We start from the raw sequence: 17,619 nt of genomic DNA, 5'->3' as shown, positions 1-17,619 counted from the left end.
TATGAATATTAATGGCCACAATGAAAGTAAAGATATTGGATATGACAACATGGTTGAGCTGAGCTTTTTTATTTCTATGAATAGGGGACAATTGTTTTTTTGGGTTCAACTTATTTACAGGTTAAACTTAAAAACAGAATAATGCCTAAAAGCTGCTGTGTGACAAGGTGTACAGCTAACAAGCAAAAAATCCCCAGAAATAACTTTTTATAAGCTGTCGACCTCAAAAAAACGAGCGTTTAAAGACACACAAGTGGAAACAGGCAACTTTTCATAGTACTCATATTAGTAGAACTGCGTCCACTAGGGGGATAAGTAGTCGGCGATCCACTTTTTTCACCTTAAAGGCTGAGTTTTACGGCTCGACAGCTTATAATAACTTATTTCTGTGTTTTTGGCTTGTAAGCTGTACATATTGTCACACAGCAGCTTTTAGGCATTATTCTGTTTTTGTTATAAGCCAGAAATGACAAGGAGGCGGCCTCTCGCAATCCAAAGTCAGTGGAGACGGTTGGATTGTTTTCCCCCGGTGGGCGTGGTTTTCAAATTTGCATAACTGCGCTCTGTCTCTATATGGCCACTTTGGCAACGGAAATATAAAAAATAGATAAGACTTCAATCTTGCATGATTGACACAACTGCCCAGATGCATTGCAAACATTGCCGCCTAGTGTCGCAACTTCCCTGAAGGGACTTTGATGAAAGTGACAATGGAAAATAAATGATAAATGTTTACATTTTTTAAATATAATCAACTGTATTTTTTAAACAAAGATTGTGTATCAGTTACTTGTATACTATGTACTATGTAAGGAATAATTGACGACGGGCCATTGAACAGGCCATGCAATGCACCGCGGGTGTGCATTATTTTCAAACAATTCAAAGGACCGGATTCAATTATTCCTCTTATACCACGGTTACCACAACATTGCTCGGATGCCTATCAGAAATTAATGCATAACCACAGAACATTTCTCAGCCAATCAGAATACAGCATTCAACAGACCCATGGCATAAATATGTTTAATGAAGTTAAATTATTGGTAAGTTATTTATTTGATTATGTACATACACATTTCTAATGTGAGTGCAGTACAGCAGAGCACTTACAGCGAGAGCTCCGCCTACACAGTGTTCTTATTGGCTGTGAATTTTGATTGATTTTGTCCCGTCTCCTGTGGACAGCCAAATTGCTGGAATCTTCTGGTTAGGACATGCATACTTTGCATGCATGACATGTTTTCACAATAATTAGGTGATATTTATCACACATGGTCAACACTGATGCAGTTCTTTATCTTCCTTTAAGAATTTTCAGTCTCTGGCTCATAGCGCTGCAGTTCATAAATCTTTTGGGATTTGTAAGATTGGCTTCAGGAAAGCGTTTTGCTTTACAAGGCATCCTCACTGTTTCTCCAAAATGCCCCGTTGTTTAAATCATCCCACACTCCTTGAACTTGTGTGACATAACTTCCCAAATACAATACTTCTCTGTTAGCTGCATGTTTGTGTCGGTTAGCTGAGCTGTGTGCTCGGTGTTGAGATCTATTCCATATTTTTCACATACTACCTGATATTAATATTGACTTATCTTTTGTTCCTTCTCAGGCTGGCCTCTTTATCGACAGAAAAGTCAAAAGCACCAACGCCACCGCAGCGGACCCCCGTGAATACCTCTGTTTGGACAACAGCGCCAGGTAAGGAAACATGGTGGAGATCTGTCAGTAAGCCTGTTAGGGGTTTAATATTTGCATGTTCTTGTGCATGTGCTCATTCTATTCTTCTTATACAGAAGAAACATATGGCCATATGGAGTTTGTGCAATGCTCAGAGAGTTTGGATTTAGTCTTTCAGAACACATACACCAAAAAAAAACATGACGATGTGACATTTAACTTTAAAATAAACAAAAAAAATCTAATTTTGTACAGTTCCTCTTTACACCAATTTGTCATCACCTTAATTCTTGTAGATTTTTACTATTTATATTATAATGTATTATTAGCAGGGGCGGATCTAGAAAATTATTTATGGGGTGGCAAGGGGGTGGCATGAGAACTACAAGGGGTGGCAATGAAGTAAGCGTCCTTGCATGGTTGTCGTGGATTCAAGAAATTATATACTGTATATACTATTTTCGGTGAACACTGGACCTTAAATTTTTATAACATTAATAAACGCAACAACAAATGTTCCTATAAGTAAGTACCCAAGCAGGTACCTTAAGCATCTCTGTAGCACCCTTTGTCTTAATACAAAGTTAATACATACAGCTTATCAATATCTAAAAACACTGACTGGTTGAACATAATGGTATAAAGACAGTTATATAAATAAAATAGGATTGCCTAGTTTATATTCATGTAAAACATATTTGAAAGGCAAACATCTCTTTCTCTCATAACCCTCTTCTTTAATCCTTTCACTCACTTCATGATGGATTTCTGTCTTTTCACTTCTTTTAAGCTCTTTGCCATCCATATGTTTCTTTCCTTCATGACTTCATCTACTCCTCTCCCTTCCACAACATATTTTTCTGTTTTATTTGTACCTTCCACTCCCATAGTATTTGACATATTTTTGGTAAAAAGAATGGATATCAGCCTTTCTTTTCATAATATCCTGGAAAATGCCGCATTAAGTTGTCTTTCAAGCTTTCTAAACATACACAACACTGAATAGTTTTGTCTCCTTAACGAAGACAAATAAAAACATCAGACTAAAACATAACTAGCGATTTCATATGCACGTATGGAATATTTTGATTGCTGCAGTAGCTGCAAGACATGACGGGCTAACTCTAGAAAGAACTGCTTAAAAGATATTTACTGCTTACACAAACCTGCAGTTCAGTTGTTTTAACTACCAAGCAACTACCTCGTGCAATATTTAACATCAGTTTAATTTTTGTATTTTTATCCTGATGCAACATTTATCTATAAATATGACCGTATTTAGTACTCTGATTTGCTGATGTGATGCTCAACTTAATCACTTTAAGACACTAAAGAGAATTTGTTTTGGCAGCATGTGATGATGTGAGGTGCTTTATTAGATCAGAATTCCTCGCTACAGACGTGAAGAGACTCTTTCTTCATGGGCATAAGTTGCACGTTCATAAACATTCTTGCCTTTAACCTCAACGATGGAAAAGTAACGTTTGTGCTTTTTATACTTTGTGCTTGCGTCCGCTACCTTTGTTTTGAGCTCGTTGTATTCGCCATCGCTCTGTTGTTGCGGGTTTGTGCGACTCGGATCACGGATGGACTGCAGCGCGAGAACCGGGCTGCATGTGAGTGCCTTGGATGGGGCGATGCATCCTTTCACCGCAGTTTCCAAACGCCTCCAACCACGCCAGAAAAGATCGCTAGATTTGTCCTAGTCGCTTTTTTAATAAAGTCGCTAAAGGGGTCTAAAAAGTTTCTTAATCTAGCGACAAAGTCACCAAGTTGGCAAATCTGCGCGGACTTTTTTTACACTGTAAAAGACTTTCTGCTCGGACTGACTGCATGCTTGTGTATGAACTCTGCTGCCTCTGGTTGGCTAACAATGGAAATTAAGCCAATCACCATCAGCTATGTGGTTGTCCCACCCCGTCTAAGACACACACACCAATCATCGTCAGATATGTGTCTCCCACCCCCAAACACACGCAGAGAAAAACTACATTGCCTTTCTGGTTAAAAGAGCCTACTCGGGTATAAATTATATATATTAGGATACCCGCGCTGGGGTGGCATATGGGGTGGCAATGCTTTTATTTAGGGTGGAAACTGCCACCCCGTGCCACCCCGGTAGATCCGCCCCTGATTATTAGTGTGTTACTCATTATAGTTACGTCAATAGGAAGCGGTTGCTTAGTTGTCATATAAAGAATGTCACAATGCAATATCTAATAAAACTGGATAAGGCTACATTCCAATTGTAGGGGTCATATTATGAGGTTTTTTTTAAAGATGTAAAATAAGTCTTTGGTGTCCCTAAAGTGCATATGTCAAGTTTAAGCTCAAAATACCCCACAGATAAATTATTATAGCATGTTAAAATTGCCACTTTGTAGGGTTGAGCAAAAATGTGCCGTTTTGGGGTGTGTCCTTTTTAATGCAAATGAGCTGATAAAATGCAAACATTGATCACAATGATGGTGGTTTGTTGCAATTGAAACTCAATTGTGCAGTTCATTTTTTTTTCTCTTTCTCTCTGCACTAAATGGCAGTGGTGTGGTTGGATAGTTCAGATTAAGAAGCGGTATTATTGTAATCGGCCTTGCTACCTACCTCACAAAATCTGAACAACCTAATTTTTCACATGCTTGCAAAGAATGGCTTACCCAAACTAAGTTACTGGGTTGTTCTTTTTCACGTTTTCTAGGTTGATAGAAGCACTAGGAACCCAATTATAGCACTTAAAGGTCCCATTTTTCCTGATCCCATTTTTCAAACTTTAGTTAGTGTGTGTAATGTTGCTGTTAGAGCATAAAAGTACTTGCAAAATGTTAAAGCTCAAAGTTCAGTGCCAAGTGATATATTTTCTTTAATATAATTCCCCTATCAAAGCCTACAGTGAACGGCCCGTTTGGTCGACAGCCCTCTACTTCCTGGTTGAATGACGTCAAGCAAGATTGTTTGACTAAACTCCACTCACAGGAATACTTCAGTCAGCAGATAAACTCAAACCGCTCTGGCTAAGCTAAGCTAAGCTGCTGTCGATTCACAACTAACTAAGCAAACAAATCATTTGCAGTGTGAATGAACCAAAAAACCAAACGATCCCGGACAAATCCTGTATGCATTTCATGTGTATTTTCCGTAACGTCTGTGTGAAAAGGGCTTCAGTCTCTACAAGATTGGTTACATGTTTGTGACATAGGAAACCGAGGCGATTTTAAAGCCAGGCTTTGAGAGGTCTTTTCAAATTTTATGAGGATATGCAGTGGTGTTTAATGAGGAATGTGGTTTGTCTTAAAGCTTATTACAAACACCACAAAATGTATAAACAACAATAAAAATGATTTTTACGATATTGTTTCTATTGGATGTGACACTTGACCATGTTTTATTAAGTTTAAAGAGGACTTGAGCATGATTTCACAATTTTATTTTTTTCTGATTTACGCAAGACTGTGACATAAAGCTTTTCTAGGCTACTTTAAAACCACTTGTGTTCTTCAGAAATTGTAAAAATTACGTTTCTCATTTTTTTCTCAGGTTCAGGCCTCACGAGAATGCTGATCCAAGCAGGCCACGAGTGGCTGCTGTCATTGACACTCTCATCTCCTTTAAGAACAATGATCTTGGGGCCTGGATTCGAGGAGGTGACATCATCATACGAAACTCAGGGTAGGAGACCCTGTTAAACAAAAATTTCTTTCCAAAATCAAAACATAACTTAAATACATTGATGTTCTGATTCATTTTTTGTTTCTTTGATAGATTCGCAGACAATGGTGTAGGACTCTCATTTGCAAGGTACAAATCTGCATGTTTCTGGTGCCTATGAACCTTCCTGCAGTCATAATAATTAAAGAAAACTTCTGACAAAAATGTCACAATCTGAGGGAAATGTGTGCAAGCATGAGAACTTGTTTGCACTACTATGTTACATCAGATTTCCTAAGGCAAACAGTTAATTTGTACTTCCCTCACTGCAGTGATGGCAGCTACCCTAAAGATGAGGGCTCCAGTCAGGAGGTCTCCCAGTCTCTGTTTGTCGGTGAGAGCAAAAATCGCGGCACCAACGGAGGGCAAAATAAATACTGGGGCGTTGGTGGAGTAGACGGGAAGATGAGGACTCTGCCAAGAAACAAGTATGTGAAAGAGGGAGATTAATTTCAAGCGTTATGGGGCAGTTTTCTGGACATGATTTAGATTAATCCAGGACTAGGCCTTGGTTATATTAGGACACTTAAGTAGTTTTTACAAACATACCTTACAAAAAACAATACTGGTGTGCATCTTAAGACTAAACAATGGCACAGATATATTTTAAGATATGTAAGTGCAAGATGTTTTTAAAATAAGGCAGCCCAAACATTCATTTTAGTCTGGGAATAGGATAAGCCCTGTCCGGAAAACCGCCCTAATCTTTCCTACTTCATAGATGTGTGAGAGGTTAGATGAACCAGATAAGAGTTTGTAAAATGCATCTCATGCTTTCCGCTTGTTAAAAGTCTTGGGTTTGATTCCAAGGGAGTGCACATACATTTACAATGACAAAAACATTCATTTAAATAATGATGTCCTGTTCTTTGCAGGACATTTCCGATCCGAGGATTTCAGATAAACGATGGTCCAGTGAGGATCTTAAACTGCACATTTCAGGCTTTTAGCACCACAACAGAACGATTGACCACTGCCGTGGGGTTCAGCCTGAAAAACATTTGGCAGCTGACACCCAGAAATAACCTGTCCTCTCTCTCCTTCCAGCACGGTGTAAGTGTACACACACACACACACACACACACACACACACACGGGTTTGCATTTTTTGAGGGGACATTCTATAGCTGTATTGACTTTTATGCTATACAAACTATAAATCGTATTAATTTCTCATAAGCCAACCTCTAAACCTAAACCTCAAAGAAAACTTGCTGCTATGTAAGATTTTCAAAAACATAATTCTGTATGATTTATAAGCTTGTTCCCTCATGAGGACATTATTAAATATTTGTGGGGACATTAAGAGGTACACGCACACAAATTTATGACTTGAAAACTGTTAAGATGCCCTTCTGTTATACTGTGATTACAAATTAAATATTACACACACACAGACATTTCTTGATTTAAATTGTTTACTACTACAAAATTAAACTTCCGCTTTCATAATTTAATTTCCTGCTATAATTTGTTGAATTACCCATAATTGCGGGGTCTGGTCTGCTGGGGCATAATTGTCTTGCCCAAGGTGATAGAGGCCTTTTCCCCAAGAAGCTCTTTAACCATGAGGTTAACCCCCCCCCCCCAGACTCTGTCTAGTCTGTAATGCTAATTTTTGTTAAGTGTTACTAATAGTCATAATAGAAGAGACCTTACTTTTGGCTCACACATCTGGTTGTTGTCATCTGATCGGTCACCATCTGCTTAAGCTGCGGGGACCTCTGTAATGTTAAATACGGCCCTGATCTGGCAGCTGGCATTTAGGATGTGTAAGTGAAAAAGGTCTTTGGATTTGAGTCTGCCAGCCTTACTTGTTTTGTCTTAATGTCACTACATTTATTTTAGTAGTGTCTGTTAAAGGCGGGATGCACGAGTTGAGCCGAGTATCAAAACACACTTGTAGCCAATCAGCAGTAAGGGGCGTGTCTACTAACCAACATCGTTGCCTGGGTTTCGTATGTGTGGGGGCGGGTCTATCAAAAGAAGGTCCAAATTCTGTTGGGGTAGGGGTGTGTTTGTTTAGGTGATTTCAAATGTCAACATTGGCATTCAGAGATCATGCACCCAGCCTTTAAACTGTCCAGTGGGTTTCACATGATTTCGGAAAGCCTAAAAATATCGCTGGGTTGGAAAATCCTTGGAAATGATTAAAATATGAAAAAGCATTAGATTTCATATACTGTAAAATGAGATCTCTATATAAATCCTCAATGATCCTCTTATTCAGGTGACCCTGAGAGCATTTTTCGGGCGACCAGGTGAATGGTTTGAGCAGAACGATCTGGATGGTGATAAAAATTCCATCTTTCATGACCTGGACGGTTCGATCAGCAATTACACAGACACGTATGTGGCAAGAGCTGACAATTTCCTCATCCGCCATCCTCAATGCGTGGATGTTCCCCGCTGGAATGGGGTTGTGTGCAGTGGCAAGTACTCTCAGGTAAAGAAATGCCTCTCATTATGCTTGTATATCGTCTGAACTATTTTGTCTGCTAAACAATAAGTTACATTTGCCGCATACAGGTGTACATACAGACGCAGGGTGCGTCTAACCTCAGCCTGACCATCAGAAGAGACGAGTACCCTGATAAACCCATGGTGCTGAGAGGTATAAGAAGCCAGACATCACCGTCCCAACAATACCAACCTGTTCTGATGACAAGCAAGAGCTACACGTTTCACTGGAATGGACCTGCCCCCAGGGAGACAGTCTTGTCACTTATTAATTTTGACAAGTAAGATCTTCCTGTTGAGATTGTTCAAGAATCAGATGAGATGATGATGTTCACATCCAAGTACTCACAAGGGACCCAAGTTTAAATGTGAAACAGTTGTTTTGCCCGCCAGTAATTTTACAAATACTAAAAAAATAGTTGCCAACAAACCAGAATTTCTGAAAGGTCAAAGGTATTTGATAAACATATAATACGTGCTGAGAGTATTCGGTTAATATCATTATCTGATTTGCAATGGAGGTGGTGTTTAGCTTTTGCATCTGAATTCCTTAATTGTTTTACATAATCATAAGATTTTGCATTATTACATGTATTAGTATTGTTTTATATAAGATCAATTCAATCCAGGATGTTTATTTGAATGTGCTGCTTTTGTAGGGGTGACTGGACTCTCCTTGGCCTGTGTTACCCCGATCAAACAAGCTTCCAGATCACATCAGATATCTACAACAAGCAAAACAATGGCTTCGAGGGCATGGATGACTACGGCACTGCTTCATCCATGTCAGATCTGGAGAAACGACAGAACGAGAGAAAGTACTTTTTCGACAAATCTGTCGGGTATGTTTGATATATTAACTTTATTAGCATGCTGTATGACTTAAAGGTGAAGTGCAATTTCTGCGTCCACTAGCACCACCCAATGAAATTGCTAGACTGGGAAAGACATAACAATAATATAAGTTTTGGAAGGAAATACCTGTTTGGGAGATTATTTTGATTATATTTGCATTTTTTTTTAAAGCCACTAGTGAAGATGAAATTTCACCTTTAGCATCGACATTCTGCATTTATGTTTTAAATGGAAAGAGGAATTTGAATTTTTTTTTTTTCAAATTTTAGCCAATTAAATGCTAAGATATTAATCCTGTTGTCAATTGATGATTTTCTCCAGTTTGTTATGGCTGTACGTTCAAGCACGGAACAGACGTGACGGCTACAGCTACTGCTCCACCGCGGGCTGCGAGAGAGTGAAGATCATAGCTCACATACAGCCCCCCCAAAAAACACAAACCTGCAACTGCACCGCCAGTGCCTACCCCAAATACAGCAAAACTGCCAGCACCATAGTGCCTATGCCAAAGCCAAACACAGAGCCTTGCAAAACCTGTGGGGCTTCACAGGTGAGCACAACCCAAACACCATATGAACAAACAGGATAAATTGTGCATCTCTATAGGGGTTGAGTAGGAACAGACTTTTACCTACATGTCCATCTGCTCTTCTGACCTTGTGTTTTCCGGGTGATTGAAACAGAAAGTCCAGCCAACTCTTTGTCTTTATTTTCCTCCTTGTAGTTGGTCTTCTCCAGTGAACCGTGGAACAGCTACCTCCAAACTCGGATCAAATCCCTCAGCGTAAAAGAAGAACAGAGTAATGACACTCAGGCTTACATTACTGTAAGTGTGACTGCTCAAAGAAATGTACTGTTTTATATGTAAATTGTAGTAATTAAAGGAATAGTTCACTCAAAAATGACAAACCGTTTTTCGTAATCACAAAATATGAACTTTTAAAAAATGTATACTTAACTTTTCCATACTTTGACAGTATAATTAATACATTTTCCTACAGGTACATGTTTTTATAGATCTTTATAGAAGCACACTTTTAACTCATTCCCCGCCATCCTTTTTTTTAAAGTTGCCGGCCAGTGTTGTGATTTTCACAAAGGTTTCACAAAATCTCTTGCAGGAAAATGTTCTTCTATAAATACAGTACTGTGCAAGTCTTAAAGGGGTCACACACCGGATGCGCAGCTCCGAGCAGTGCTGCTTCGCATCTAGGACAACTCAGAAGTATCGTAGAACTGGAAGTGCACATTAAATAGCGCTAGCTTAGTTAGATAGCATCTACTTCAAAAAGCAAAATTTACATTACCAGTTAATGTTAATCGTTAATGATTTGGGCAAAATATGATGTTATTTAATGTTAAACTCTGTGAGTGGCGCTCTTTGGCGCGACAGGGATTTGAGCAACTTCCTGAGTCGTAGCTGGGCACCGCGGACAGGCCGGTGTGCGCACACTCATAGAAAACAATGTGTTTGTTTTTTTTTTGTTTTTTTTTGAATGGCGCATCGCTGTGCGGTGTTTAGCTGCGTGTCCGGTGTGTGACCCCCTCTTTAGGCCACCATTCCAGAATTAGATTAGTTGTTTTTGCTATGTTATAATGATAATATATAATTGTTTCTCAGTCCCTTTAATCAAATACATTCAGAAAATACAGGAAAAGTGTATATAGTATTAAAAGCTGTAAACTGATGTGTCAAGTTTTTAGGGTAAACTCCCCTTCCACCTGAGCAATAGCAGGAAACTGCAGGATCTCTTAAACCTAAATAAAATTAAATCCTAATTTTTCATTTTAAAGAAATTAGTCTTTTTACATGCTGCTCAAAAACGCTCAAGATGTGTTTAGTGCCAAGAGAGGTCACACTAAACACCCACGATGCCTAATGGGCACATTTAGTCCTGAAAAATATTATTATTATTATTTTGTACATATTTCCTGTATTTTCTGTTTGTATCTTAATAAAAAAGATTGAAAAATAAATATGGATGGATATTAAAACTTCTAAAATAACAAGTCTGGTGGTGGCGGCCTAATACTTTTGCACAGTACTTTATATAAACATAAATATATATAAAATGAAAGAACAGACCCTCTGCTTTCAAACAAACAAAAAGGGAAAAATTTTTTATCCTAGCTTCGTTTGTTCTCTTTTATAACCTCTTAAATTTCGGTAGGTTTCTTCAAAAATACCTAATTTAGAGCAAAAAGCTGAAATAAATGCATTTTTGTAAAGAAATTTTGTTAGAGATCAGATTCAGAACGATTAAAACATACACAGAGTTTAAAATGTGTAAAATTTGTTTTTGCTTCAGTTTTTTTATGGGTAAGAGCGTCATCTAGTGGAAATTAGCGGATAATAGCGGAATAACAGATTACCATAAAAACTCGGCGAAGGCAGGGAAAGAGGTAATCAGAATTTTGGGTGAACTGTTGCTTTAAGGCTGTGAATAATGTCTTTCATCTTGTTTATTCTTTCGAGGGTGCATGAAGTTGTTTTTGACCTTTACAACTGTTTCCTTTTCTCTGACTCATAGGTGAATGAAGAGAGGTTTGACCTCAATCAGCCAGGGTTTCTCCTGGTTACAGTGGACGCATGCTCGGGACGAGTCACAAAGAGCTCATTGTTTACCAAGCTGGACTTTAAGATGGAACAGTATTTGAAAACTGGAATTATGAAGAGGTAAGGGTTCAGAGTTGGGGTTTAGGATGGCATTTCTGAAGACATGGTTCTTAATTTCTAAAGTTGGCACTGCAATTGTAGTAACTTGGTGGACTGCAGAAAAGCTGAGATATTTGTAACCCTGGACAACAAAACTAGTCATGGGGTCAGTTTTTTGAAAATTAGATTTATCTATCATCTAAAAATTGGACAAATAAGCTTTTCATTTGTTAGGATAGGAAAATGTTTACCCAAAGTAAACAACTATTTGAAAATCTAGAATCTGTAGGGGCAAAAAAATATATTTTTAAAGTTTTTAAAGTGGTCCAAATGAAGTCCTTAAAAACACATATTACTAAAGGTGAATACATTTTGATATTTTTTACAGTAGTAATATTACTAAATATTTTCATGGAACATAATCTTTACTTAATATCCTAATGATTTTTGGCATAAAAGAAAAATTAATAATTTTGACCCATACAATGTATTGTTGGCTATTGCTACAAATATACCTGCCCAACTTAGGACTGGTTTTGTAGTCCGTCACATTTATGATGGTACTAAAAACTCTGTTTTTACATTTTCACTTTGTGTTTCTCTTTACATTCAAATATGAACATAAATGACACTGTTAGTTTCTGTCATCTCAACTATACCTATTCTATCTACTTGTGTTTAGGTCAATCGTTCTTCTGGCAACAAGAGGACGGCCTGCTGACATTACTGGTGTTGCACAATATCTGGTTTCTCTGGGATCTGTTAAAGTGCCAGATCTTCAGAAGAAAGGTAACTGCTCTTTCTGTCTTTTTAAAGTCCTGTTTGAGGTTTTGTCTGCTCACCTCTCTAACTTTCTCTTTCCAGAGGCCATTGCTGTTTTTGGGTTCCTCGGCCATGGAAGTCCATCACCACAGCCATGGACTGCCGTGTTGGCATGCCAGGGTGCAGAGGTGCTGGGCTTACGAGAAAAGTTCATCCCCTTGTCCCTGGATGAATACTCGTGTCCAACGCAAAAAGACCCTCTTAAGCGGTCGGACGTTGAACTCCTAAGAAAATCTCTTAGCCAGCAGTGAGCCTCTACCAGCTGTGAACAAACAACACAACCAACGAATGAATGTGAACTCATGAACTTAATTTATTTTGGCAACGAAAAAGGTTACTGGCGTTTGTACAAGTTTTTTTTAAAGGGATTGAATGTATGTGCGTATGTTTGTTTTTGTCCCATGGTTGTATTGTCATAAATGTTACAGCACAAAGTGATGCACTTTTTATTTCAAGGGAATAAGGTGAAATTACATCCGAAATTATGCAGTTCAGTACCACAAGTACCAGAATACACCACAATGCTGACCCCCCCAAACCATCTGTTAGCATAAAAACTTTACATCAGTGTCGCCTTTGATTTATCATATGAGACGGATGTTCTTTATCTGTTTTATTTATTTCTCTTATGCTGAAATTTTGTGTCATTCTGGGAGGGTTTTACTGCTGTTCTCACACGCACACATTTTTTTACTACATTATATGCTTTCACAGATAGTCTCAGTATTTATGTTTCTACATGAAGCAATGAATTTAAATCAGTGATTTTCTTCAAACACAATAAGCAGGGCTGTGTGTTTAACGCATTACCAGTATTAAACCATTTACCCACTTAAAACTGTAACAGGGGAATTTACACCAAAGATTGGTTTCACAGATATCATGATAACTTTGTTGTGCTGTCACTTAGCTTGAGTGATGTAACCGCCAATATAAAATGTAATATTTTTAATTTTATGTGTAAAATGAGAGCCTTAATTGTCTTGACATTTGAGTGAAATTAGTTAGGCTACCTGTTAACCACTGTGAAAAAATGTTTGTTTGGTATTTAACATTTTTTCCCCAAGTATATTAGTGTTGTTTGTTTTTTGTAAAATGCCAAATTCTCTTTTTATTAGCTTTTGTGATGTAATTTGATATTTTGAAATTCTTAAAAGATAATACAAAGCTTAAAAACATACTTGTGTCATTCTTATACCCTTTTGTTGGCTCTTGCTTTAAAACAAATGAGGACTTTAGAAAATATTTTGATGCATGCGTGTACGTCATCTTCAGAAAGAAACCACTAGGGGGCAGGCACGCTTAACACACAGCTCGACTACAACACAGACTACAACTATTTTTTTAACCAGCGCCTTCACCCATGTGTTGGATGACAACTGTCAAACGTGATCCAGATCATCAACTTAACACCATAACGTTATAGGGATTTCAGGTATTACCTGCCATATGAGAGAAAACGTGAAATATGAAGTGAAGCATAGACGGCGACATTCAGTCCGTTTGGATGCGAGCCCCCATCAATCATGTACGTTAGGCCTATGTACCACCATTCTTTTCTCTAATCCTGTGTAATTTTCTTTTTGTGATAATTTTTCTGAACATTACGGGGTGGTTTCCTGTACAGGGATTAGCTTAAGCCACGACTAGGCCTTAGTTTAATTATGAAATATAACGAGGTTTAACAAACATTACTTGTATGCATTTTGAGGCAAAACAAAGGGCACTAATGTATTTTAAGATATGTCAGTGCAAGTTGTTTTCAGTTAGGACACCTCTTACATTTAATTTAGTCTAGGACTAGTCTAATCCTTGTCCGGGAAACAGCCCCTATTTAGCTTTTTCACGATTAAAAGATTGCATAAAATGGAGATTATTTTGTTCACAACTAGATGTTATAATCCGCTTGTTAGAGGCACGCAAACGATCTCATTAGTTATTTGAGATCTCGCTTAAAACTCGATTAATGAAATACATATTTTTTGCTATGTTATGTCCTCACATAATCGTTTTGTTTTCGTCACCACAAGAGGGACCTCTAAATATCAATACTTTAAAAACTTTCACTGGGAAATAAACATTCTTGTTAGTCGAAAATGCATTGTTTTCACAGAGAGAGAGCGAGAGAGAAAAGTATTGACCACATAGTTTTACAATCGTTTCGTGTTCGTCAGGCACACGAGGGTTCTCTAAATGTGGAGGCAGTCCCCGCCGATTGCGCGCGGGCATATTGTCATCACGATTAACTTCTGTCACGCTCTCCGGGGTGCGCGTGGATGACAGAACCGAACCGTTAAAAAGCAGCACACTCCTACTCAGTCGATACTAGTGAACCGTATTAAACCCACTGATGGTTAGTTTCATCAGAAAACCCCAGCCAAGTAATTGCTGCTGTCGCAGTGAATTGAAAAGACTGTTTGTGTTCAGACTAGCAAACAAACAACGTTAATATGGTCGGTTTACCCCAAGGTTATGACTTAAAAGGCAATCCTATTATAACTAAATGTTCAAATACTGCTTTTATTTAACACATTCTTTCATTCAGTTGATTTTTTTAAAGGGATTTAATGTGCTTTAGTGCCAGAAAGTGCTATCTGGGTTAATTTATACTCAAAAATGATGCAGAACATAGTTTTAAGAATGAAACTGTAAGAAATGTAAGTAAATTATGTTGGCAATTTTGATAAACATGTTCATCAGATAGATACTTTAAGAAAATCCCCCTCTTTTCATTGCCAGGATAATCTCCCATAAAATCGATTGTTTTAAAACAATTAGCCGATATCTGATTGTGGGAAATTGCTTTTATAGGCCGCTTAGAACAATATATCAGTGCATCCTTAGTAGGGCTGCATGATAAATCGTATGTGATTTTCATGCACATCTCGTCAGTAAAGCTGGCTCCTTGATTAGTAGTAAATCGCCATCACTTGCTTTCAGATGGAGTGACATTTACTACACAAAGGTCCTGTCCCAAATGGCCTTAAATGCGTGTGCTCGCTTAGTCTACGAGTCCGTAGGGAGTGTCCCATCTGTCATTTTTCAGCTCGGAAATGTGCTCATCAGCGCCCCCTTTTGCACCCTTGATGCAGTCTTCGGTGAAGCCCACACACACTTTACCAACCCAAAAGAGCAATCAGACGGTTGGACTCGCATAAAGGTTCCTTAAGGTCTGCACTACAAGTCCATAAGTCTGGAGTGTTCCATTTGGGACAGGGCCAAAGCCATGGTTCACTAACAATCGAGGCAATTTCACTTTCATGCGATATTGCCCAGTGTGTCAGTGAGCTACTGCTTTGTGTATTAAATGTCTCTACATCTGAAAGCAGGTGATTCAACCTACATTGGAGCATTTTATAGTACAACTCATGATTTGTAAGATAATCTAATTTTAAATTTTGTCCAATCCGGATGCATAAGTTTCCACCAGACTGTGCGCATCACACATTGTGGCGCAACAAACTAAGATATTCCTTCACAGTTCAGGCATGGGGTTGTTAATAATTTAATGACTCAGAAAGTGACATAGGGGTATGCTACTATGGCAACATCTTCCCCCCGTGGAGATGGCACTTAGTGGGGTAGTGTAAATGTCGAGAGAGTCTAATGTCAATAGGCATTTATAAAATATACTAAAAACCAAAAGGTTGTTTTGCTGGTTTTTATCCAGTAGACTAGGCTACAAGATATGGGTCAGCAACAAAGTATATAAGTGTTTATTTTTTAGTCAGATTTTGAAGATTCTAAACTCTTTGAAAGCTTTCTCTACTATTTGGTTGTTTCCCAAAGCTTATCGCACCCCTGAACAGAGCAGGGCTGTACAGTGATTTATTTAGCATTTTTCCCCCACCATATATGTAAGAAGCCTCTGTCTACCTTTCCTTTCCCACATTGGCATGTTCAAAACCTTTTCTAGGCTTAGAATTCCAAAGATAGCTTGGCAACACTATGGGGTGATTTCTGGAAAATAGGTCAGGCGATATGTTGGTTGAAAAAACTTGTTTAGGGTGAGTGAATTCAATTTGATCAAACGAATGGTTCGAATCAACATCTTTATTTATCAGTTTGCTTTATTTCCAAGATAATAAATTGATACCCTAGCAGTAATTGTTGACAATAATTAAAGGAAAACACCACCGTTTTCAATGTTTTACTATGTTCTTACCTCAATTTAGATGAATAAATACATACCTATCGTTTTTCAATGCGGGCACTTTTAATCTTTGTACAGCGCTTCTTATGTGTTAGCATTTAGCCCCATTCATTCCTATGCCTCCAAAGAAAAGTTTTATTTTGTGCCACCATACTAGGGCTGTGCAAAAATATTTCAATCTCTACTATCGATATTTTTAAAGACCCATCAAATCCCTCTTTGTGCTTCAAACGACCTCCTACGCCGCTGCTGTAGTTGTCACTGTCCAGTTGTCTGTCATATACAGCCATTCTGCCAATATCTCAGAAGTTAGCGGGAGTGAGAAAATGGCAGAAAATGTAAAACACCTGCAGCTTTCAAAGCCGACGTTTGGAAGCACTTTGGCTTTAAAAAAAAGTTTTTACCTTTTTAAATTCAGCTCTATTTTTTTAATTTTTGATAAAAAAAGAAAAAAGGATTGAAATGTACCGCAACATGCAATGTATCATATCGTGATACATTGTACCAAGACCCATGTTTCATGATATGTATTGCATCGTATCGTGAGGCCCTTTCCATTACCCAGCCCTAGTAACTACTTATGTAACAGTCTTTAAATATGGAAAACATGGAAGTGTTTGGTGGCTTTTAAATTCATCCGTTTGGAGCCATAGTAATGAATGGGGCTAGGCTAAATGCTAACACATTCACGATGCACTGTACAAAGATTAAGTGCCCACATAAAAAAAAAAATATTAATTGGTCTAAGTTGAGGTAAGAACATAGTAAAATATTGAAAAACGGTGGTGTTTTCCTTTAAATGTATAAATGAGGAATATTTTGACCTCACGGTACTCTTTTGATACTTGGTAATATATTTTAATACATTTACAGTATTCATTATTTTATGTGACCCTTGACCAAAAAACGGTCTTAAGTGGCATGGGTATGTTTGTAGCAATAGCCAACAAAAAATTGTATGTGCCAAAATTATAAATTTTTCTTTTATGCCAAAAATATTTAGGATATTTACGATCATGTTCCATGAAGATATTTTGTAAATTTCCTACTGTAAATATATCAAGTTAATTTTTTTATTAGTCTGTGCAGTTGCTATGGACTTCATTTGGACAACTTTAAAGGAACAGAATGTAGGATTGTGGCCAAAACTGGTATTGCAGTCACAAAACTTGTGGCTAAAACTGGTACTGCAATCACACAACTGGTGGCCAATACACAAGATGACAACATAAACATCAGTTGAGGGCTGCAACTCCACTTTTTTAAATGACAATATCCTGGCCAGACCACTG

At 37.9% G+C, this 17,619-nt stretch overlaps 1 protein-coding gene across 3 annotated transcripts in view; it reads left to right on the top strand.

The window, feature by feature from the left end:
* The window catches only part of cemip2 (cell migration inducing hyaluronidase 2), a 30,622-nt gene extending 17,270 nt beyond the window's left edge, over nt 1-13,352 (top strand). For all 3 annotated transcript variants that reach the window (XM_065250381.2, XM_065250382.2, XM_065250384.2), the window contains exons 12-24: nt 1,612-1,700; nt 5,211-5,342; nt 5,436-5,471; nt 5,654-5,809; nt 6,257-6,434; nt 7,612-7,827; nt 7,911-8,122; nt 8,501-8,683; nt 9,018-9,246; nt 9,421-9,522; nt 11,228-11,373; nt 12,035-12,141; nt 12,217-13,352. In XM_065250381.2, coding sequence (XP_065106453.1) covers nt 1,612-1,700; nt 5,211-5,342; nt 5,436-5,471; nt 5,654-5,809; nt 6,257-6,434; nt 7,612-7,827; nt 7,911-8,122; nt 8,501-8,683; nt 9,018-9,246; nt 9,421-9,522; nt 11,228-11,373; nt 12,035-12,141; nt 12,217-12,425 — 1,995 coding nt within the window. In that variant the 3' untranslated portion in view covers nt 12,426-13,352. The remainder of the gene's footprint in view (nt 1-1,611; nt 1,701-5,210; nt 5,343-5,435; nt 5,472-5,653; nt 5,810-6,256; nt 6,435-7,611; nt 7,828-7,910; nt 8,123-8,500; nt 8,684-9,017; nt 9,247-9,420; nt 9,523-11,227; nt 11,374-12,034; nt 12,142-12,216) is intronic.
* Nucleotides 13,353-17,619: the final 4,267 nt, after the last annotated feature.

Source organism: Paramisgurnus dabryanus, chromosome 5 (assembly GCF_030506205.2).
Source record: "Paramisgurnus dabryanus chromosome 5, PD_genome_1.1, whole genome shotgun sequence".
Lineage (NCBI taxonomy): Eukaryota > Metazoa > Chordata > Actinopteri > Cypriniformes > Cobitidae > Paramisgurnus > Paramisgurnus dabryanus.
Note: the sequence above shows the minus strand (reverse complement) of the source record. Positions and strands in the feature narration are given on the sequence as shown.